At 50.1% G+C, this 23,197-nt stretch overlaps 1 protein-coding gene across 7 annotated transcripts in view; it reads left to right on the top strand.

The window, feature by feature from the left end:
- UBN1 (ubinuclein 1) overlaps positions 1 to 22,577 on the top strand; it is a 28,536-nt gene extending 5,959 nt beyond the window's left edge. The window contains exons 7-18 of one of the 7 annotated variants that reach the window (XM_038151080.1): positions 3 to 432; positions 5,275 to 5,345; positions 7,334 to 7,463; positions 8,005 to 8,123; positions 8,585 to 8,707; positions 9,553 to 9,696; positions 12,469 to 12,519; positions 13,601 to 13,643; positions 13,949 to 15,172; positions 16,587 to 16,839; positions 17,137 to 17,226; positions 20,191 to 22,577. In XM_038151080.1, the coding sequence (XP_038007008.1) occupies positions 3 to 432; positions 5,275 to 5,345; positions 7,334 to 7,463; positions 8,005 to 8,123; positions 8,585 to 8,707; positions 9,553 to 9,696; positions 12,469 to 12,519; positions 13,601 to 13,643; positions 13,949 to 15,172; positions 16,587 to 16,839; positions 17,137 to 17,226; positions 20,191 to 20,243 (2,731 nt within the window). In that variant the 3' untranslated portion in view covers positions 20,244 to 22,577. Of the gene's footprint in view, positions 1 to 2; positions 433 to 1,283; positions 5,105 to 5,274; positions 5,346 to 7,333; positions 7,464 to 8,004; positions 8,124 to 8,584; positions 8,708 to 9,552; positions 9,697 to 12,468; positions 12,520 to 13,600; positions 13,644 to 13,948; positions 15,173 to 16,586; positions 16,840 to 17,136 lie in introns of those variants that run through there. The other 6 variants (XM_038151081.1, XM_038151076.1, XM_038151082.1 and 3 more) reach the window with 6 other exon arrangements.
- The last annotated feature ends 620 nt before the right edge of the window (positions 22,578 to 23,197 follow it).

The raw sequence follows: 23,197 nt of genomic DNA, 5'->3' as shown, positions 1-23,197 counted from the left end.
AGCTTCACAGCTTTAAATGCAAGTAAGGAGAAGAAGAAGAAGAAATACTCTGGAGCTCTCAGTGTCAAGGAGATGCTGAAGAAGTTCCAGAAGGAGAAGGATGCTCAGAAGAAAAAAGATGAAGAGCAGAAAGTGGTGACCCCTTCCCCTGCAGACCCTGCAGCCCCAAGGGAGGCAGAAGCCATGGCTGACCCTCTGCTGTCCCTCTTTGGCCACGCCAGTGACAGTGACCTGCTCCAGGCAGCCACAGCCATGGACTCCTTGAGCGAGCTGGACCTGGAGCGGCTCCTCAGCGAGTCCCCAGAGGGCAGCCCCTTTCCTGAGGTGGAGGATGGCAGTGACCCTGGCTTGGAGCAGGAGTTCAAGCAGCCACCATCCCTTCCAGAAGGGCTGCCAGCCTCCCTGGAGAAAAGGATCAAGGAGCTGGCTCAGGTACAGCAGCTCCTGGGGGCTGTGGGGCTGGTAGGGGGCTCAGCTCTGCTGTGTGTGTGTAACAGGAGGCTGTGTGTGTGTGTGTGTGACAGGAGGGCACAGCTCTGCTGGCTCTGTGTGTGTGACAGGAGATACAGCTCTGCTGGCTGTGTGTGACAGGAGGCACAGCTCTGCTGGGAGTGTGTGTGTGACAGGAGATACAGCTCTGCTGGCTCTGTGTGACAGGAGGGCACAGCTCTGCTGGCTGTGTGTGTGTGACAGGAGGGGCACAGCTCTGCTGGCTGTGTGTGTGTGTGACAGGAGGTACAGCTCTGCTGGCTCTGTGTGACAGGAGGTACAGCTCTGCTGGCTGTGTGTGTGTGACAGGAGGGGCACAGCTCTGCTGGCTCTGTGTGTGTGTGACAGGAGGCTCTGTGTGTGTGACAGGAGGTACAGCTCTGCTGGCTGTGTGTGTGTGACAGGAGGTACAGCTCTGCTGGCTGTGTGTGTGTGTGACAGGAGGTACAGCTCTGCTGGCTCTGTGTGACAGGAGGCACAGCTCTGCTGGCTGTGTGTGTGTGACAGGAGGCACAGCTCTGCTGGCTGTGTGTGTGTGACAGGAGGCACAGCTCTGCTGGCTGTGTGTGTGTGACAGGAGGCACAGCTCTGCTGGCTGTGTGTGACAGGAGGCACAGCTCTGCTGGCTGTGTGTGTGTGACAGGAGGCACAGCTCTGCTGGCTGTGTGTGTGTGTGACAGGAGGTACAGCTCTGCTGGCTGTGTGTGACAGGAGATACAGCTCTGCTGGCTCTGTGTGACAGGAGGCACAGCTCTGCTGGCTGTGTGTGTGTGACAGGAGGCTGTGTGTGTGTGACAGGAGGCACAGCTCTGCTGGCTGTGTGTGGCAGCACCTAGGGACAGCACATTCCAGTGGGAGAGTTTCTCTGATCCACTGGGATCACACCTTTGTGTCACTCAGTTTTCTCTAAGTGATTTTCTTGAAGATGTCAGGTGATGTCCAAGTGCTGGATCTTGTCAGGTACTGAATGTAACACTTGAGATCACACCTGATCAGGATTCCTTCTTTCCCCCTCTTGGAAAAGTATGGTCCTGATGCAAGAAGTGATTTCCAAAGTCAGTTTGACATGAGTGAACTGAAATGTGAATTAGTGAGCCAAGAGGGCTAGTTTGGGCTGGGATAGAGGTCATTTTCTCCACATGGCTGTTTTGGGGCAGATTTGAATTGTGCTGTAAAGAGAGCTGATAACCCAGGGATGTTTTGTTACTGTTGAGCAGGGGGTGCTCGCCCAGTGCCAAGGCCGTTGCTGCTCCCACCCCACACTGCCAGCGAGGGGCCTGGAGGGCAGGAGGAGCTGGGAGGGGACAGCCAGGACAGCTGATCCCAGCAGGGATATCCCAGCCCAGGGGGGTCATGCTCAGCACATAAAACTGGGGGAAGAAGGAAGAGGGGGATGTTTGGAGCGATGGCATTTGTTTTCCCACATGATACATGTGATGGAGCCCTGCTGTCCTGGGGATGGCTCAACACCTGCCTGTCCATGGGAAGTGGGGAATGAATTCCTTGTTTTGCTTTGCTTGTATGGCTTTTGCTTTCCCTGTTACACTGCCTTGTCTCGGCCCATGGGTTTTCTCACTTTTACCTTTGTGATTTCGTGTCCCATCCCACCTAGCTGAGGGAGCAGCAGCTGTGTGGGGCTGAGTTGCAGGCTGGGGTTAAACCATGTCAAGGACAAATTCCACCATAATATTTTTAATGTGCTGTGCTGATCAGGACACTGAAGGGGTGCACAGTGTTATGTGTGTAAAATAAGAGGGTGCAGCTGGAAAGCATTGCCACAGTTCTGCACTGGGAGAAGGCCTGGAAAGCCCTGTAGATGGGGCTTGAGGATTTGCTAGAACCATTTCTGTGTCACAGGCAGATCCTTTGCTGAAGCTTGGGTATCACTGGAGCTGCACCAATGTGGCATTTTGAGTCCTTCAACCATTTTTAACATCTGGTTGTTGGGGTCCCATTTAGGGAGTAATGGATTCTTTGCTTCTTTTCTGCCAAGGTCAGGATTAAATCACAAGACAATATTTCTTGTTCAGACTCATGTTTATTAGTTCTTACCTATGTCACAGTCTCACAAGCTGTGAGTTCTATAGTACTTTGCTCTAACAAGGTAGAGAATGACCATGTATCTCTCTCTACAAGGCCTTTTAAGGCTAAACTGCCCAATTAAGAAATGACACCTGAATTATTTTCACTTTTAACCCGATAACCAACCACCTGTGCCTGCAATGTGGACTTTTATCCAATTTCACAAAACCACCCAAACCCGTGGAGAAGAAGGACCAGCTTCCTCCCTAAAACCTCCATCTTGCTTTATAGATATGACTATATTCTAAACCCTTAAACTGTGAGTTTCCCCCCCTGTGATATTACACACTTCTATTCAAATTCCACACCCACAATCCCAGTGCTGTCATTCCAGTTTGGAAGCTTCTCCACGGCCTCAGGTCAGTGCAGTGTTCTCTTGGGGGTCAGTGCCTGTCAGCACAGAAAGTCTGAAATTCTCTGCAGCCAGGGTTCCAACAAGGGAGTGAAATTTATTAATGTCCAGAAGGATGATCTGTGTCTTTTCACCAGTAGCTGCTCCTGCAGCTGGGCTCCTGGGGGACTCACCCATCTTCTCCATAATGTGGTGCACTTTGGGAAGCTCCAGTCTGTTGTGGAGAAGGAAAATACTGGATGCTGGTCAGGGATCCCTTCCTGACATGTCAAAGTGGGCTTTCAGCCTTGTGGTGTGAGGGCTGTCACCATCAGCCTGTCAACAAGTGCTGGGAGGTTTTGTTCCTGCTGCTGGTGTGGTTTTAAACATTGATTTTAAGTATAAACATGCCCTTGGAGCTCTGTGGTGGTTCTGCCTCCTGGGGCACTTCAGTTTAGAGCACCTCTTACTGAAGTGAGAGCTGCTAAGTAACTCCTGTTACTGAAGATAAGCTGCTCTTGGAGAGCTGTTCTGCTGAGTAGTGCAGTGGGGGTGAGCAGATGGGAGGGGAGGAGGAACTGAAGCAAGTATTGCCACAGCTGATAAAAATAATGGGCTCTTGGTGGATGTTTCTGTTTCAGAAAGCACCAAACAGTTGTTTGTGACTCGATCTGAGTTAAAGGAGAATATTTTGGAAGTTACACCGTATCAGGTTGATTGTTAATGTGTTGTGAAACAGTTTAATAGCAGAGTCCCCACTGATTTTCCTGATGGGATTTTCCTGCTGCTGTGCCTCTTGTTGCTGGATTGTGGATGTTAAGAAAAGAGAGAAACTGAAACCTGTAGGTCAGTTAGGACTGTGGGACATGAGCTCAGGTGGCAATGAAGAAGACTTGGCTCTCTGCCTAAAAGCCAAGTCTCTTCATCCCAGAGGTGGGAGCATCTTCTGAGTTAAATGGAGCTTCCAGGCATTTCCTCTTCTACTTGAACTGCTTTGATTTTAACTCTCTCCTTCCTAAGTAATTTTCCTGTTGAGGATTGTCTTTAGCATTGAGTGTTCTCCTTTAACATCACCTGCTGCTGGCAGGGAGGAATGTTCACCCTTTGGGCATAAATTAATTGCTTGCCTGCCTCAACTTTGGAGTGGTAAATCATGGGATTTCAAAATCCACTCCTGGTCTGCTTCCCCGTGCAAGGAATCACTAACTCATGGTGGTGCCTTGTGCCAAATCCCAGTTTTGTTTACATCCCTACTCAGAAGAAACTGAAAGCTCTTGGCAATTTGCTACTATCTCATTCATCTCTTGGAATTTTTTTCCTGCTGGACATATTTTTCATGGGTGTGATGTTTTTGGGCAGCGCTTTGTGAGCGCAGTCATAGCTCTGGAAGCTTCCTGAACAGGACTTTTTTTTGTTTCCATGGTCTTGACTGGGAGTAACACATCCCCTGTGGCTGTGACTCTTCTCTGTTGGTGTGTTGGCTTAGTTTCCAGATGGATTTAGAAAACCTGGTGATAAGTCTCCTCAACCTTCCTTAGATGTGATTAGGATGAGCTTTCCTGGTCCAAGGACAAGCTCTGAGCTCATATTCCTCCATCTAGTGAGAAGTTAAAACCATGCCCTGAAGCTGTGGTTGTCCCCATGGCAGGTTTGCCAGAGAAGTCCCCTTATCGGTGATATTTTTGCCTGATGTCTGGGAGAAATGATGAGGAAGACTCCATGAATATCAGAAGGCTAATTAATTACTTTATTATACTATATTATTCTGTGTTATTTTACACTCTATTACATTACATCTAAACTGAATCTGCACGAGCACTCACCTGCCCAGAATCTCGTGGCTGTCAGCTGACAGTCCCGACACACACCCCTGGAGTCAATTGGTCAGTGAATCAAAACACTCACACCAGAATCCAATTAGCAATTCCTTTCAGGTAAACAATCTTCCACAGTGCATTCCACTTGTGAACTACACAGGAGCAGTAAATGAGATAGGAATTGTTTTTTCTTTCTCTGAGGTTCAGAGAATGTGAGTCCCAGAAATATTCTTGGGAAGTTGTTCCTGGCTTCTCTCTGTGAGGAGAAATGCAGCTACCTCACCTCCTTTGTCCCAGGAAAGAGAGGACTCTTCGCTCCAGAGTGGTAACTCCAGTGCATCTGGAGAGGAGAATCCAGGCTGGGAAGGTCACCAGGTGTTACCAGGTCAGGCAAGGTTGGACTTGAGCTGGGGAGGTTCACACTTCTGCTGTGACAGAGTTCATGTAGTAAAACTGTGCCTTGTTTTGCAGTAGTTCTGTGGTGGTTTTGAAGACACCTGGTTGCTTGTGCCAGCTGTGAAGTGCTGATGATTTGTGTTATTTCCTGACTTCCAGGCTGCCAGAGCTGCTGAGGGAGAAGGCAAGCAGAGATTCTTCACTCAGGACATCAACAACATTATACTGGAGTAAGTGCTGCCAGCAGAGAGGTGTGGGAAAGGAGAGCATTAGGCAGAGCATTTTGGTAAATTCAGGAGCAGGTTCAGCAGGAATTGGGGGGTTGTCCTTGTACAGGTCTTCCCAGCAGAACATGCCCAGAATAACATGAAAGTCTCCTTTAAATGGCTTTCAGTTGCAATATGATGAGCTAGGAGAGTGTTGGAGGGAATGTATCCAGGCCTCCTATTCTCAAGATGCTGCCTGATATTTATGTGCTTAAATTTGGTCACTTGACCAGTGAGTTTAGCTTGATGTAAGACCAGTATCTCTCCCTGTGAGAGATGTCAGGTATGTTTTTGCTACTTAACTTACATGCTATGTAGAATTGTTTGTAATTGGGATAAGGCTGCTGTGTTCAACTGGTTCTCTGGAAAACTGGAGGAATTCCATTCTTGCTCTGTGTTTTGAGGCCCCAAATTACAGAGTGCCAGTGTTGCTCAGGCAGCTGCAGATAATGGCTTCATTCTTCTGCCAGAGCCTGGAGAGGACTGATGAGTGCACAGGGTTTTGTGATCAGTGCAATAATACTGACACCCAGGCTTTAATTTCATTAAGGTTTATCCAGGCACTTGTAGGGAACTGCCGAGGGGAGTTTGGGTCTCTGTTTCCCTCTCATTTCCAGGGCTGATTAGCACCTTCCAGCATTCCAGTGCTGGCTGCACAAACAGCCCTTGTCTGGTGGCAAACTGATCACTTCAGCCTCATTCAGAGGAAATTTAGACAGATTTGTACAATTTTGCTGCACAACTTGGATGAGGCGAACCCCAGACATGAATATAGACTGAGAACTCACTGTGGGCAGCCCTGGGAGAAGAACTTGGGCTGTTGGTGGGTGTGAGGCTGGACATGCTCCCCCCTCTGTGCACCCAGAAACTCCCCTGTGCTTGGCTGAAACTCCCCAGCATGGGCAGCAGGGAAGGGGGGAAATTCTGCCCCTCTGCCCCCTCAGGTGAGACCCCACCTGCAGAGCTGCCCCAGCCCTGGGGCCAATACAGAAGGACCTGGAGCTGCTGGAGAGAGTCCAGGGGAGCCCATGGAGATGCCCCAAGGGCTGGAGCCCCTCTGCTCTGAAGCCAGGCTGGCAGAGCTGGGGGTGCTCACCTGGAGAGGAGAAGGCTCCAGGGAGAGCTCAGAGTCCCTGCCAGGGCCTAAAGGGGCCCCAGGAGAGCTGGAGAGGGACTGGGGAGAAGGAATGGACAGACAGGACACAGGGAATGGCTTCCCACTGCCAGAGGCAGGGATGGATGGGATATTGGGAATTAGGAATTGTTCCCTGGCAGGGTGGGCAGGCCCTGGCACAGGGTGCCCAGAGCAGCTGGGGCTGCCCCTGGATCCCTGGCAGTGCCCAAGGCCAGGCTGGACAGGGCTTGGAGCAGCCTGGGACAGTGGGAGGTGTCCCTGCCCATGGCAGGGGCTGGAACAAGATGAGCTTTAAGGTCTCTTCTAATTCAAACCATTCTGTGACTTTGATGATGGCGGTGATGAATCACTTGGCATTTTTTTCACTTTCTGAGACTGAGAGGTGGCTTAAGAAGCCAGGCTCCTAATTTCTGATTAATTGTGTAGATGGGTTTGGCACATGCTGATCTCTTTCATCTACTCACTTGGAAGTTGAAACCCAAGGGATAAAGTTTGATTTTTTGTTGTCCTGAATTCCACTGCCACAGCACCTGACGTAACCAGTGCGCACTTCTCGTTTCATTGCCTGAGCCTCCTGCATGCAGCTGCCAGGGAGAGCAGATGAGACTGCTGACTTCTGTCTGTTCCTTCTCCAGCTACTCCCAGAGCAGATTCAAAGCACAGCTTGGGATAAAATCTGTTGATTCTAGAATCCAGAGAACCTTCACGCAGTTTACCTTGTCCTTCATCCCTCTGTCCCTGCCTCCCAGTCCCCTCAGGGTGGCCCTGATGGCTCAGGGGTGGCTGGCAGTCCTGCTAAGGCTGTGTTTGTCCCCAGCATCGAGCTGCAGACACGGGAGCTCAGCAGCCAGGTGCGCTCGGGGGTCTACGCCCACCTGGCCGCCTTCTTCCCCTGCAGCAAGGACACGCTGCTGAAGCGAGCCCGCAGGCTCTACCTCTACGAGCAGGTGAGGGAAGTGGCCACCGGGCCTGGGGGGTGGTAGCCCTGCTGGGCACAGCGTGGCTGTTTGTTGTCCCCGAAGCGCTGTGTCCTCCATGGGGCGCTGGCCCTGCACGGTGGCTGGGGTGGGGGTTGTAGCTGGCTGGATTTTGGGGTCCCAGCCATGGGAACATTTTGGGGTGTTCTGTGTGGTAGCAGCTCTCTGGCCACAGAGAGAAACAGACAATTTCCCCAGGCATCGTTCTGGGAAAGGCTATGAGAAGATCAGAGAAACGAATGAGAAACAATTCTTAACTTGTTGCACGTGGTATTGTCAACATGTGGAACGCGTTATGGTGATTTGTTTACCAAAGGGTGGTTTCTTAATTAACTAATGGTGACAGTATTTTAATTAAAGAACTAATCAGTTCCACCTGTAGTGAACTAAGATATAAAAGTATAGGTTTCTTAATAAAGATTATTGCTCATCCTTCTGTAAATACACGGAGTCTGTGTAAGTTATCACCCAGTCCTGACCTGTTGTGCTGACAGTTCTGTGCTCGCTGCAGGGTGGCCGCCTGAAGGAGCCTCTGCAGAAGCTGAAGGAAGCCATTGGAAGGGCCATGCCAGAGCAGGTGGCCAAGTACCAGGAGGATTGCCAAGCCCATACTCAGGCCAAGTTTGCCAAGTAAGCTCCTTGTTTGCTCATTCCCCCTCTGTGGCTTTTCCCAGCAGGCTCCCTGTGGCCTGGAGGCTGCTCTGCTGAGGTTTGCCACCTCTTTTTGTTCCGTGGGTTACATTTGCTGATGGTCATTGATTGGCCTGATTAACCTGTGTGTGTTCTTGGTGCTGTCTGTGGCCATGCCAGCTACAGCAGCACTGATGGGATCAGAGCTTGGCTGAAGGGTTTTGCGTGTGCAGGCATGCCCTTAGGAACATGGCAGCCTGGGAACAGTCAGGCTGGATTAGTCCCATCATCTCTATTACAAAATATTGGGAGATTTCTTAACCTTCAGCCCATAGCTCAGCTTGCACCCTAAGCCAGAGATTGGTGATACTGACACCTCTGTCCGGTGCTGTTCAGAGATACTTAATCCTCCCCTTGAACCTGTGGAATGATCACTTCCACATTTTCTGTCTTCATTTTAGGATGCTGGAAGAGGAAAAAGACAAAGAACAGCGAGTTTGTTCTGATGATGATGAGGATGAAGAAAAGGGAGGGAAGCGTGTCGCAGGTCCACGGAAGAAATTCCAGTGGAATGATGAAATCAGGTTTGAATAACTCAGATATCAAGCAAATTCATGACCTGTCTTACTCTTTGCAGTTGGCAGTGAAGCATTTTGGTGTCTGTGTTTTGTTTACAAAGCAGTGCCAATCACCTGTAGGAGCAGTCAGCTCGCAGGTTCGTGGCACGTGGTGTTGGTTATGGAAACCATTGCTGCATATACTGCATCTCACCCTGAAGCTGATTTCAGGCTACCCCTGAGAGAAGTGCTGAGAGCCTCTGTGCAGAGTCCAAAAGACAGTCAGATCTTTGGGAACAGAAGGGATTCAGCTGAATTGCTGACATCCCACAGCCCAGACCCTTGCCATGCCCAGGTTCTGGTTGTGGAAGCAGTTGAAGCTGTTGGGTTTTGCTGCCCCTGGCACTCGGGGGGCTGACAGAGAAGGGAGTGCTGAGAATAGGAGAGAGTGACAAAGGGTAAAAGGAAAATCAGTCCTGCCGTCTTTTTCTCCTTATTCTGGAACAAATCAATTTGTGCTGCTGATCCATGTAGGACATAGCCAGCTGTGCTTCCTGCCTTCTCCTTGCAGAGGGGTTCAGTTCTGTGGTTGTTACTGGTGCCTGTGGCTCTGGCACTGGTTTGCTGCCTCAGCTGTTTCAGGAGATTACGCTGGGAAGGGGTAACAAGACTTTTCTCGCTGGTGCATCCATGTGTGTGCACACACACAGACTGTGCCTTTCCCTTCTCCTTTCCTGAGGAGGCAGTGCAGGGTTGTATTTGCAAGAGCCAGGTGTGTCTTGGTGTATTTATCCAGCCTGGATAAAGAGAATGATCTCCAAGTGGGAAAGGTCAATCTGCATAACTGTATGTGAAATCTTCCTGTTCCTCAGGGAGCTGCTTTGCCACTTGGTGAAGATTAAATTGGATGGTTATGACCTTGACAAGAATAAGGCTCAGTCTCTAGAGGATTATGTGAAGACCTTCCTAGAAGGAGAGGTGAAGCCCCTTTGGCCAAAAGGCTGGATGCAGGCCAGGTGAGCAAGAATCAAGGGATTCCTTGTCCCAAGGGACTTGGGAAGGTCATTAGTCCTACCCTTGCTCAGGGAATGGCTGGCTTCAGAGTTAGATCAGAGTGCTCAGGGTTTTGGCATGTGGAATTTTGGAAATTCCCAAGGATGGAGATTACCACAGCATCTCTGGGCTCCTGTTCTGGTACTTGATCACTGTTCATGAGATCTTTTCTCCTTATTTCCTATAAGAATTCCCCTTGCTGCACTGAACTGAGTATTCCCTGCTTTTGTTTTTACTGTGCACCTTTGAGAAAGGTCTGGCTCCATCTTGTTCCTGTCCCCACCATTCTTTAGGTAGTGGAAAACTGCCATTAGACTCTTCCTGGGGCTTCTCTTTTTCCAGACTGAGCAAACCCAGTTCCCTCCACCTCTCCTTGGCTGCTGTGTGTCCCTGTTCCTTGGCATGTCTCCAGTTTGTTGGTATCTCTCTTGGATAGTGGGGACCCTGAAACTGGATCTGTGTCCAGATGTGTCCTCCCAGATGCTGAGCAGGACACATCTGCAGCAATGGCTTCCTTTCCCTTGCCCCCCAGGACCCCCAGGTCCTTTCCTGCAGGGCTGCTGCCCAGGGTTTTTCCATCCAGCTGCAGGACTTGGTGCTGGATTTCACTGAGCTTCACAGGGTTTGTGTTGGTCCCTTTCTCCTGAGAAGGGCCCTGTGAATGGCAGTCCTGCACTCCACCATATTCTCCCCTCTCCCTCTGTCCCTTTTCACCTCACAAATGCCTGAGTGCAGCCAGGACTGTAAATGGCAGTGCTGAGTAGCCTTTGTGCCATGCTGATGTCAGACAGGTGCCACGGGCAGGTAGAACTGGCACTGAGGTCAGGCCCAGGGGCCAGTCTGTGCTTTCTTGGCTCTGTGTTACGAAAGATCCCTTTGTAATCACAAAGGATACATTTTCCAGACACTTTGGGAAATCTTCTCTGGATTATTCACAAAAGAAGGCAAAGTAGAAAAGTTTCAGGGGCTTATTGGGGTCAGTAGAATCTGGTGTGGTTTCTGTACCCTCACTGCTGTTTCTTGCTCTTCTCCACTCTCCATCATCCCTGCCCTTGAGCTGGCAGTGGCAGAGAGCCACACAAATGGCAGAGTCCCTCTGCTGGGTCTGTCATCACCTTCTGGTCTGCTTTGTTTTGCTCAGTACTTTAAAAAAAAAAAAAAGGACAACTCTGCGGTCTTACTTCTGGAATCTTTAAGGTTCCTTCCAACCCAGGCTGTTCCATGATCTGTCTCTTTGCATTTCACCAGCTGGGCAGTGCTGTCTTCTCTGCTGGGTTTGCTTTCTGGGTGTTGGGGGGTAAAGGAAAATGTAGGTAGCAGCTCCTAAGAGCAGTAAGTATGAGTGGCACATCAGAGATGCACTTGGAGGAGTCCATGGCTGTTTGTTGCAGTTGCATGTGCACAGAAGCTCAGTGCTCAGCATGATTGTGGTGTGGTGGTGCAGGAGCTGAAAGATGGCATTAGGAGGTGGGGGAAGATTCCTGCTTAGTTAATGAAGATAGACCCAGCCTGAGGGTCTCAGCTTGCCAAGTTTTAAAAACTTTTCTTTGAATAAATGGAAATTAAAATCTTCAAGTTTGGTGGTGAAACTGTTGTTGGGCATTCAGGTGTTCACCCAAGACTCAGGGTAGGAGGCACTTCCAGTGGATTTAAGTACAGTAAGTAATACCTCAGTAAAACTGGATTTCCTGGTTGCTTTCCAGTGGCTGAAGGACAATGGTTTTCTCCTGCTGGGACTTGGAGTTGGACTTGATCTTTCTGGGTCCCATCCAACTCAAGATATTCTCTTACTTGGTGGTTTAAAGACAGAGGGTAGAGTAACAGCCACGGGGAGGGATTGGTGGCTCTAGGAAAACTCTAACAATTTTATGGGTAAGTCAGCTTGATTCACTGTTATCATGGTCTCAGAAGTTCATCTGTAAGAGCATCTTGAGGGTGGACAGCAGCAATTTCATGGATGAGTTAGAGAGACCCCGCCATGAGTCTGTTTCCTTCATGAGCACTAAGAGGTGATTAACAGAATGATTGATAGGTTCACATAAGCTTGCTTTTTAAGAGAAAAATGATGACAAATGTCTGTTAATACCAGCCAGGAATCACATTCCCTGTGCCAGTGCTGAAGGAATGTTTGTAGCTCCTCCTTGACATGTAGGAGGGCAGCTGACTGGCAGCTGGTTTGGGTCAGAGAGTGTTTGGGCGAGACTCTGCTTTACCCTCAGTAGTGCAGACTTTGGATGAAGCTCAGTCTATTGGCTGTGCTCAGTCAGTCCTTCCAGAAAGGTTTGTGATGTACAGAGTCACCTCAGCTCCAGGCTGGGGACACAAAGGCAGCACAGACCCTTCTGTCCTTCATTGCTGGGTGAGAGGCACGGGAAGGGAACTTTCTCCCTGGAGGCTGAAGAGCTCTTGAATGATTTCTGGCAGCAGGAAGGCCCTGAGTGATGATCCTGCCTCTCCAGTTGGCTTTTTAATCTGGCAGAGCTTTTTCCTTAGGCATTGTCCAACCACTGCCTTAATGGCCTTTCCAGTGCCTACAAGCATTGCTCCCCAGAGAGAGAACTCTGTGGGGCAGCTCAGGATGATCTTCCTGGCAAAGGGCCGAATATTTGTTTGTGCTCTGTGGTTTCAGTTTCACCAAGTCCCCTGCTGTTCTGTGCAGCTCTGTCTCCAGTGATCCCAGCTGCTCTACTGGGTCTTGCTGGATATCACTTCTCATTGCTCTCTTCCCTTCTTAGGACACTGTTTAAGGAGAGCAGGCGTGTACACGGACACCTCACATCAGTCCTGTGAGTATCACAGCATTCCTCTGGAGTGAAAACTGGTGATCTCCGTTCCCTGGGGCCTGGGGGGATCCTGCAGGAGCACCTGAGCTTGCTTGGCTCCCCCCTCATAGATCAGTGCTGCTTCCTTTGGGGAGGTCTAGGGAGAGCAGCTGTTTGTCTGTGACATCTCCCAACGCTTTCCTCCAGTGCTTTAGCCTTCAGCAAGTTCAAAAATAAGGACTTTAAAGCCAGGTTGCCTCTGGTTCAACAGCCTGGAGTCAGGCCTCTGTGCTGGGCCTGGGAGGCTCAGGGAGGTCAAGCGGAGTGTGATTACTGCAGCCTGTTCAGTTGGTCCTTTCTGGGTTCCCTCTTTCTTGTTGCCTGGTTCAAGGAGGGTCACCGTGAGCTCAGACTAGCCAAGGTGGGTGCCGCAGGCTGGTGGGTGGCAAACCAAGAGCCATCAGAATCCAGCTGGACAGGGCCTTTAATCCAAAGGGTCTCATGGGTCATGCTGGTGGTCGATAACAGATGAGGACATGGATTTAGGCTGGTGTCAGCTTGGCAGACAGTCCTGTTCTTGGCACTGGTGAATGAGGGGAAGTGGAATAGGGTGTATAGTCATCCCTCCCTCAGCCACACCACCCAGCAGCTCGGGGATGTCTTGTACCAGAAATTGCATCTGACCAGATCTATTCTCTGGGAGTTTGGCAGATGCTTTCACATCCTTGGCTTCTTGTGAGAGCCCAAAAGAAAGGTGTAACTTCTGCAGAACAGTCTCTGTGCCAGTTTCTCTCTGGGCCTTGCTGTAGGAGGGCAGCAGTGGGGTCCTGCAGCTGGTGCAGGATGTGTGTGGGTGTTTCAGTGCTCTGCTGCTGTTCCAAGATTCTGCTCCACTCCCTGATCCACTCCCTGGGTGGGAGTTGGGGCTTCCAAGAGCAGCAACCAAATGTCATGTGGTTTTAAATCCTAGCAACCTGAGATGCTGCCTCTGTTCCCTGCAAAGACTCAGTGGATCATCACTAGCAGGGCCCGGGTGTGCTCCCTAGCTGGCTCCTTCCCTGGGGGCAGTCACTGAGCCATGTTTCTCTTGTCTTCCTCCAAACAGGGCGAAGAAGAAAGTTATAGCTCCTACTAAGGTAAAAGTGAAGGTGAGTTCTGTTTTCTGGTTCTCATGGTTGGTATGTGCCAAAAGTCAAGTGACTGCCACCCTGAACCCTGTGTTTGAGCTTTGTGTCAGCTACTGTGAAATGGCTCTGCTCAGTATTTGGCTTGGAAAAAACAACTGGAACAGCAGCTAAAATTGATGGCAGTGGCAGCTGGGAGGGAAGTGAGGGCTCCTGGGCACAGAATATGTGTATCCTGCCTTTTATCCCCAGATTGTGAACCTTCCCTCCCCTTTTCAGCAGTAAACCCTGTCTCTCTTCTGACTGTGCCTTCTCCTGTGATGTTCCAGGACTCTTCCTGCAAGCCAGACAAGAAGCTGTCGGTGTCTGTCCCTTCCCTGCACTCCAGCAGCACCTTGGCCATGTCCTCAGAACCCCAGGGAGGAGCCCTGGGCATCAGTGCCCAAACCAGGGAGCTCTTGTCCCTTGGGACAGCCCAAGCTGCCAGCAGCTCTGTCACTCCTGCCACCTTCAAGGATGACTCCTTGGATGAGGACTTGATTCACAACCCCACCTCCTCCCTGGAAGCAGTGTCCAAGGAACTGGCTGTGCTGAACAGCAGGGCAGCAGGGAGCCCTGACTTTACTCTTCCTGCAGCTCCAAAAGCTCCACCAGAGAAGATCCCAGCTCTTGCATCCTCAGAGGAGAAGAGGACATTTCCAAAACCCAACCCTTCCCCTACATCATCCTCTGGTTCCCTCCAGTCTCCTCTAAACTTCCTAGCTGAGCAGGCCCTGGCGTTGGGCCAGTCTTCTCAAGACAAGAAGACAGAGAACTCTAATTACAAAGAGCATTCCTGCCAAGCCTCCCCCAGCAAAATCCTTCCTGATGCCCACCAGGCTAAACAGAAGCACCACAGCCTGGTCAGGCCAGGTCATGGGCCCCCAGCCTCGGCGCCGGTGCCGGGCTCTCAGGTGAAGGTGTTCCACCCTGGTACTCAGCTCCAGAAAACCTTCACCTCCCCAGCTCCCTTTGTCAAACTGCAAAATCCCAAATCCTCCACCCCTCTGCCCCAGCGCTCCCTCCTCCAGCAGGTCAAGTCATCAACCAAAGCTCAGAGCTTCCATTCCTCCACGTCCCCAAGCATCACCCAAAACTCCAGCAGCTCCCACAAGAGCCAAGGCTTGTCCTCATCCTCTCTCAGCTATGCCGGGAAGCACTCGACTGGCTCCGGCTCTTCAGGACAATCTTACAAATCCCCTTTTGTCGCTGGCTCCCTCTCCAAGCACGGAGCTTCTTCCAGCAGCTCCTCTGGAGCTCCTGCCAACCAGGGCAGCTCCTCTGGGACTTTGCTCCCCGGCGTTGCGGCCCCGTCCCCGATCTCGGCCTCCAGCCGCCCGGCCTCCGGCTCCTCCGTGAAGAAACCTCCCGTTGCCCAGAAGCTGACCCTGGTGGCACCTCCTGGAGGCTCCAACGGAGATTCCAGCGGGGGCACCCAGGGTGTGGCCAAGTTGCTGACTTCGTCCCTAAAGCCAGCTGTGGTCAGCAGCACCGCAGCCTCTACCTCTGTGCCGGTAAGGGGGCTGCACTGGGAGCTCCTGCCAGGTTCACAGCTGCCCTAAAGGGGGCATTTCAAAAGCAGTTGCTGAAGTTCTTGAATGACTGTCTGGATTTCAGCTGCATTAGACTAGAAACTTGTGGCCTTTGCCCTGGGCTTGCCCTCCAGAATTCCAGCTTTTGTTTTCAGCTTAAATAACCACTAAGCTGAATACTGTGGTGCCTTCCAAAGGACAGTTACTGCCCAGGCTATGTCATGGTCCTGCCCTGGCTTTGGGAGTTGTGGGGACAGTAGAGCTCCCATTTGGATTAAGAGAAAGAGCACTAAGATAATTTATCACAACAGATAAAATTCATTGCATAAATTAAAAGTATAATGATGAATTTATTATTAATTAGATCTACAAACTTAGCCTTCTTTAAATTATTTCAAGTCATTTTAGTATTATCGCCACTTTTGTCATGACTGGCCCATAGAATAAATAACCTGTGGTTATAGAACCGTGGAATCATTCAGGTTGGAAAAGCCCTCTAAGATCATTGAGTCCAACCACTCCCCCAGCACTGCCAGGGCCACCTCTAACCCATGTCCCCAGTGCCACATCCACATGGCTTTTAAATCCTCCCAGATATGATGACTCCACCCCTTCCCTGGGCAGCTGTGCCTGTGCCTGACCACCCTTCCCATGGAGAAATTTTCCCAATATTTGTTAGGGCAGAACATTTCAGGAAGGACATCTGGGTTGTCAGTACAGACTTGTATTATTACAATATTGTATTGCTTAATGATATACGGGGCTTCATATTTATCTGTAGCAAAAAAATAATAGTTCCTCGTGTTGTATTCATTTGGTGTTGGCTGCTCATGCCTGCCTTCCTTTGCACCCCATGGAAGAGCTGGATGGAGGGTGTTTAAACAAGGAGGGTGTTTAAATGGAAAGCATGTACTGCCCAAATTATGTAGCTTGTCTGTTCCTGAGCTAGAGAGCTGGGAAGCACTCCCCAGTGGTTCCTGTCTCCATGAGAGACATCCTGGGGTACCTTGGGTGTCAGACCTCAGTGCCTGGAGTTGTCAGCAGTGTGCGCTGCCATAAGTGAGTCAGCAGCATACCCCTGGAACTCACAGGCAGCGTGGAAACTTTTCCTCTGCCTAATGGAGGCACAATTCCAGAGCAAGGGAGTCACAGAGGCAAATCCAGAGTGGCCACATTCAGAAGAGCTGGCTTGCCACTGTCCAACTGCAGATAGCCTCAAGTGTTGGCTGGCTTGCCAATGTCCATCTGCAGATAGCCTCTCTTGGGCCCTGGCTGGGAAGGGTGCTTTTTCCAAGGGGGAATTCTCGAGCATTCCATGTTTTGCAGATCTGTAAGTCTGAATGATGCTGTACCTTAATGCTCCCTCTCCTGACTGACCTTTTCCATTGCTTTGCAGAAAGGAACTAGTGGAGCTGTGCTGCTAACAAGCTCTTCCTCCTTAAGTGTACTGGCTCCATCCTACAAGTCCAACAACCCAAAGCTGCCAGCTGCCCTGAGCTCCACCCCGTTAGGTATTATCTCTCCTATTCATTCTTTCCCTCTCCATGTCATCTCCTTCAGTTCCGACTCCTCCCCAAAAGCAGGAGTTTCCAAGGATGCAATAGTTACGGGACCTGCTCCGGGAACTTTCCACCATGGCCTCGGGCACAGTGAGTATCCTGCTGGTCACCTGTGTGTCACCTCTGCCTGTGCTGTCACATAGAACATCAGTGCTCCGCTGGGCTGCCCCATTGCACACCAGCCCATCTCTCTGGCTGTTGCTTCGTGCTGTGGTCCCTGCTTTTGTATCTCCAGCAGTTGCATTTGGAGAACATCCCTAGAGCTCACCCAGGAGTGCCAGTAACTGGAACCCGACCTCTGCTAACTGCTGCAGCTCCTCTGCTTATTTCTGTCTTGGATGTGTATTTGTTCCTTTTTCCCTCTCCTCTCTTTGTTTTTCTCTCTAGGTCTTCTGGCTGGTTTGCACTCCAGCCCCCACCATGCAGCGCCACTCCCACACTCTGCCCTGTCCACTCATTTACCACAGAGTTTGCCAGGTAACTTGTCAGATGCTCGTGTTTGTCTTCTGCCTCGTGAGTCTCCCTCTATCTCAGCAGATCCTTCCTTCAGGGCTGGAGCCAAAGTGGTTGTCCATGTTTTCCAGCTGTGTGGTTGTCACCGAAGCCTCTCTGAGGTACAGAGTGAGGGGCTGGGAGAAACCTGGTCTGGTGGAAGGTGTCCCTGCCATGGCAGGAGGTGGAACAGGATGGGCTTTAAGGTCCCTTCCAACCCAAACCATTCCATGATTAGGAAGAAATGCTTGGCTGTGGAGGTGGGCAGGCCCTGGCACAGGGTGCCCAGAGCAGCTGGGGCTGCCCCTGAATCCCTGGCAGTGCCCAAGGCCAGGCTGGATGGGGCTTGGATCCACCTGGGACAGTGGAAGGTGTCCCTGCCCATGGCAGGGGGTGGAATGGGATGGGCTTTAAGGTCCCTTCCAATCAAACCATTCTGGGATTCTGTGATTTCTGGAATGATGGGTCCTCAGTGCTTACAGCAAGTGTTGGTTCCTGCAGATACTCTGAATTATCCTGCCAGGATGAAAGCTGTGCCTGTTTGTGCACAGCCTGCCAGGACTGCCCTGGAATGAATATTCCAGCTCTGGGGAGTTTTGTTCCTGGTGGCCTACATAAAATGTGTCAGACCAGACTGGCTTATGTCTGTGCACTGAGTTAATTGCCAGCATCTCCTTCACAAGTTTGTAGTGTAAATGCAGATTGCTCCACTTGCTGCTCACAATGTGAGGATTTGGCAGTTAAGCCTGTTCCTGCCCCAGTTTGATGCCTGCAGAAGTGATGCATAAAACAAGAGTTTTCCAAAGAAGGAGAGAAGTAAGGAAAATTGAAATTCAGTGCCAGCAGATCGTTCTTACCTGCTCCAGGGAGCTGCTTATTCCCCTGATAACTCCCATTTCTGCTTTCTTAGGCGTGTTCTTTAGCACTTTGGTGCAGTTCAGTGCCATTATCTTAGTACCTGCTCCTGTTGGGATGTCTTCCTGGGCTTAGTGAGCCCGATTTAGGAGTGCTAGCCTGGCCCTGTGGCTGTGTGCATGGATAGCCATGTACCCTCCTGGAGGAGTCATGGAATAAAAGGCCCTTGACTGCTGAGCATGGTGCTTGTTTGCTGAAGAAGGAAGAGTGTGTTGTGCACTTATGAAAATGCAAAGAATTGTTTGGGTTTGCTTCCTTTGCTGAAGTTTGATGTGGGTTGTGCCATGCTGATGTGGTAGAGCTGAAGAAGGTCCTGGCAGTGATCACTGGTGGGACAGACCCTTCCTTCCTGTTTGTAAATCACACTTCCTGGAATGAGATCAGAGGTTGCACCTTGAACATGGCTTGTGGAATATATTCCACGTCACTGAGGAGCAGCTCTTTGTCTCTTTAGTTGAGGGAATTCAGAGTGATCACTGTTGTTCAGAGGGCTTATAACAGAAAGTTTTTTGATGGACTGTTCAGCAGGATGCAGGGCCAGAAGACAAAAGACCACTGGGAATAAGTGAAGGAAAATTGACCATGGATCCAGCTTCAGCAAGGACCTGCTTTCTCACTTGGTGTTTTCACTTAAAGATTGGAGATGGAGCCTGGTGCTGCCATCTCTTGGAACACTCCCAGTTCTGGTGTTTTGGAGGAGAACATAGTAGATATTTAAGTGACTCCCATAACCTTAAAATGAATTCCTGTGTGTTGTGGCACAAGCTGTGTTTGGCTGTGCCAACACCTGCCCACAGCTGCATAGCTGTGTCTGAGCACTACGAGGTGCATGGGAGGTTGCTGCAAGTGCAAGGGAATGCTGAAGCCTTAAATAAAAGTGCTTTTATATCCATGTTCATCCAAGAGCCTCTGAGCAAAAAGCATCCAGTGCTTGCCTGTGTGTGGTCGGTGCTTCTGTTGCTGGTGGAGGTTCCTTGTGCTGGGGCTGGGAATGTGGAAATGGGATGTGCTGGGCTGAGCCCTTGCATGCAAAGGAGCTGTTCTTGGCCTGGAGGAGAAGCTGCTGCTGCACTGCTGGGTGCCACTGCTGCTTAGCTGCACGTCTCAGTGCTCCCATTTGTTCGTCACAGTCTGAAGTGGTTTTAATTGCTCCTGGAAAACTTTTGCTTCCTTAAACTTCCTTTTGGTCTCTTCAGTGCATTTTCTCTTGTCCTCCACATCCATTCCTTTCTATTCCATCAGTGGTGAGATTCCTCTGGATCCTGTTGCTATCAGTGGGCACCTAAAGCCTTTATTTTAAAAGCACCTAATTAAATAATTCCAAAAAAAAAAAAATCAATAAAGCACCTAAAGCCCTACCTGAAAGGAGTTTCTAGGTGAGGGGTTTGCCTCTTCTCCCACACAGCCAGTGACAGGACAAGAGGAAACGGGGAAGTTTAGGTTGGACATCAGGCTGAGTTTCTATATGGAAATGGTGGTCAGGCATTGGCAGGGGCTATCCGGGAAGGTTTGGAGTCCCCATCCCTGGAGGTGTCCAAGGAAGGCCTGGTCATGGCACTCAGTGCTCTGGGCTGGGGACAAGTAGGGGATGGGTCACAGGTTGGACTCCCTGGTCTTGGAGGTCTTTTCCAACCTCAGTGATTCTGTGATTACAACAAGCAAAAGTACAACAGGTTAGGTCCAACCACCTTAGGTGCAAGGCAACCACAGCGTCTGTTTTGGGATTCCTGGAGGGGGAGATGTGGCAGGGTGGATTTAGAGAAGGGCACAGGCCAAGGAGTTCCCTGGCAGCTGGAATTGTTCCATGGGGCTTCTGCTGTGAGCCCACAGGGGCTCCTCAGTGCTTCCCTTGTCCCTTCCTCAGAGGCTGGGCTGCTCCCAGTGGAGAGATGTCTCCAAGCACATCCTATTCTTCTTGATCCCTTGGTGCTGGGAAGGAAGAGTAGGTCTTTCCCTCTGTGCAGCGGCCTGGCTGTCCCAGCTGCCCTTCAGGGGGTGCTGAGCCCCCTTCCCAGCTGTTTTATTTTCTTTCAGATGCTTCTCAGCTTCAAGGCAAAGGGTCCAATGCACAGCAGCGCAAGTTGTGACGCCTGCAAGGAGGGGAGCTCCAGCACCCATAGGATAAAACCCAGAGGAACAGGTCACGGACTTTGGATACCAGCTGCGTCTTTTGATTTCTTTTTTTTTTTCTTTTTTTTTTTTTTTTTATGACAACTGGAGAGACTAAACTGCAACAAGGAACTCATTGGGGCATCTGCTCAGAGGCTTTCAGAGCTGAGCCCCATGCATGGGGCCACCTGGAGCCATGCCCTGATGAGAGGAGCCTTTTGTAGCACTGTTTATTGCTGCTGCCCTTCCTGCATTCCCTGGCACTGGCAGGAGCTGGAACTCACAGGGAGGCTTGGGTGGTCCTGCAGTGGATTCCCACCCACTTGTGTCTGTAGCTGCCAAGTACCTCCAAGTCCAGTTACCTCCTTGGTCTCCCTGTGGAGGGTATGAAAGGTGCTTCTTTCTTCTGCTTTGGATTTACTTGGATAATTCTAGCACTGCCAGTGCTTTCTTGAAGACATTTGAGTAACTTTCCAATTGTACTATAAAACTGTGCTACACTTAATTGGAGGATTTAACATTTCCTGTGTGGTGAATCTGAGGAACCACCCGATGTTCCCCTCTGGAGGAGAAGGAAGACTCTTTAGAGACTAAAGACATTTTTAGATGCAGTCATCGACTTTTAGAATTCTACTTCTTTTGAGTTTTTGGATTTTTTTTCCCTCCAAAGGGATGCTTTTTTCCTGCTCAGTTTTATCCTCATTGCCATCGAATGCATTGGATTGAATGGGACACCTCTTACATGTCACATGGATCGGAAGACATAATTCCAGTGCCTTTTATGGTGGAGCAAGAATGGACTAGTGACACACATTTCAGCCCTATTTTGTGTGCTCCTCGACCCTTTTTTAATCATTCTGTATTTAAAATGTATTCTGGTTTATTTAATAGAGCTTTTTATGGTTGCACATCAGAGAAAAAAAAAAAAAAAGCTGCACTGTCTGGACTTCAGTGGTGACCTGGTGACTGAGCACAGTCCCAAATCCAGCAGGAGCACCAGTTCTCATCCCAGTATGTGCAGGCGGGTTCCAGCCCTCCCCTAAAGCCATTCTTTCCTAGGGTTGTGAGTTAGGATCAGTTTGGTGGGCAGAGGGAATGAGTGAGATGAACCAAGGTCACGACCTGTCAAATGAATTGCAGAGAAAAACACTGCTCTCCTCAATGGTAGCTGCACCAGGATCATGTGCTCAGCACAGCTGCTGGGGGTGTCTTTTCTTGTTCATTTTTTTAACTACAGAGCTAAATATTCCCCTGTGCACCCCTTTTCAGGCTAAGGGCAGGCTGAGGCTCCACCTGAGCTTTCTGAGGTTTGGTTTCCTGCTCTGCCCAGTCTGTCTTCTCTCAGGCCCTCCCAGCAACATCCCAGTTGTGCAGGGGTAGTGCTGATCCATGTAGAATTTACTGGTATTCCAAGGAAAAGCTTGTAGCTTCCTCCTTGAGCTTTGGGGAAGGATGCTGACCCCAGGACACCAGCAGATGTCTGCTTTAGTTTCCTCTGGTTTTTGTTAAGATCTGAGAAAGACTGTTTTCTCTTTGAGCTGATACATAACTGCCCAAGATTGGTGAGTTGATTGTATTTCAAATTAATGGATACAGCTCAGATGTCAAGTCTGTTTACAGAAAATACCTAGGTTGTAGCAGAAGAGCCAAAGACAGAACTCGTGTGGGTAAAACGAAGCACAGCATTTCTTGGTGGACTCTGAGCACTGGATGTCGTGTGGTTCCTGTTGAAGGCCTCGTCCTGAGGGGTGCTTGGCACCTTCACCTTCCCCTGGGAGCTGAAAGCTTGGGGCACCTGGTAGGATAGGGGTCTCAGCGAGTGACTCGAGGCACTGGTTCTCCTCCCTCTCTTTGCTTTCACTTGAATGCTTCTGCTGGGAAGCCCCCGTGTGCGTGGCCGGAGCAGAATGCCCTCCTCCTAGGAATTTAGCGAAGCCTCTTGCCTCAGGGAAACGTTTATGTGGTGGAAATTCTGTGGGATATTTTTTCTTTACGTGCTATAATGAATGAGTGAGTGGTGTGGAGCAGAGTGGCAGCAAGGCAGGCCCATGCAGAGCAGCTGATGGGGAGCCAGGCTGGCACCTCTGCCTTGGTGAGGCAACTTGCAGCGCTTCCAGGATGGAATGGGGAGGGATAGGCTCCCTTGGCACTTACCTGGGGATGGCAGTTCCTTTTGGGTGTAAGAGCTGCAGTTTACTATTCTATTTTTTTTTATGTGTGTTGGCACTGTCTTGCTGAAGATGGTGGGGGTGATATGAAAAATGTTAATCTTGTACAGAACAACTCAATAAATCGTTTCAAACTTTCCAAAATGCTTTTTTCCCCCAGCTCCTTACCTCTAGTTCCCTGACTTTGTTTCCAAGAATTTCTGTTGCAGCTTGGATGCTCATCTGTGTCTCGAGTGAGTAATGAATTATTGACTGTTTTAAAGTCTCCTGCGTGGTGAGTGAGTGGCAGCTGTGTTACAGCTGCTGCAGCGGTAGGAATGTTTCCTCTCATTCCCTCTGCTCCTAATGGTTGAAGTTCGCCACTGCTGGAAAGGACCTGTGGGGCTAAGACCCTGCAGGACCAGTGAGATCCTCCCTGATCCCTTCATTCACAAAGGTAAAATAGTGGTGTTAATCCCCAGAGCCAGGAGGGATAAGCAGGGAGTGCTTATGACTGCTTTTGTGGACATCAGAGCTTCCCAGGGTTTGGTATTCGCTGAAACTGGGGCAAAAGGAAGTGAATGGGCTCTGAAAGGTACCATCCCAGTGTAATCCACTGTTCTCCTGCAGACAGTCCCATTCTTTAGTGCACTTCACTCCCATCTGATGCTGCTCGTCAGTCCCAGCTTCAGTGCTGCTCCCCTTGGAAAAGAGCCAACAGCTAAAATGAATAATCTTAGTGTTTTAATTCTGACTCCTAAATGGCAACTTCTTGTACACTCAAA

Source organism: Motacilla alba, chromosome 14 (genome assembly GCF_015832195.1).
Source record: "Motacilla alba alba isolate MOTALB_02 chromosome 14, Motacilla_alba_V1.0_pri, whole genome shotgun sequence".
NCBI lineage: Eukaryota > Metazoa > Chordata > Aves > Passeriformes > Motacillidae > Motacilla > Motacilla alba.
Note: the sequence above shows the minus strand (reverse complement) of the source record. Positions and strands in the feature narration are given on the sequence as shown.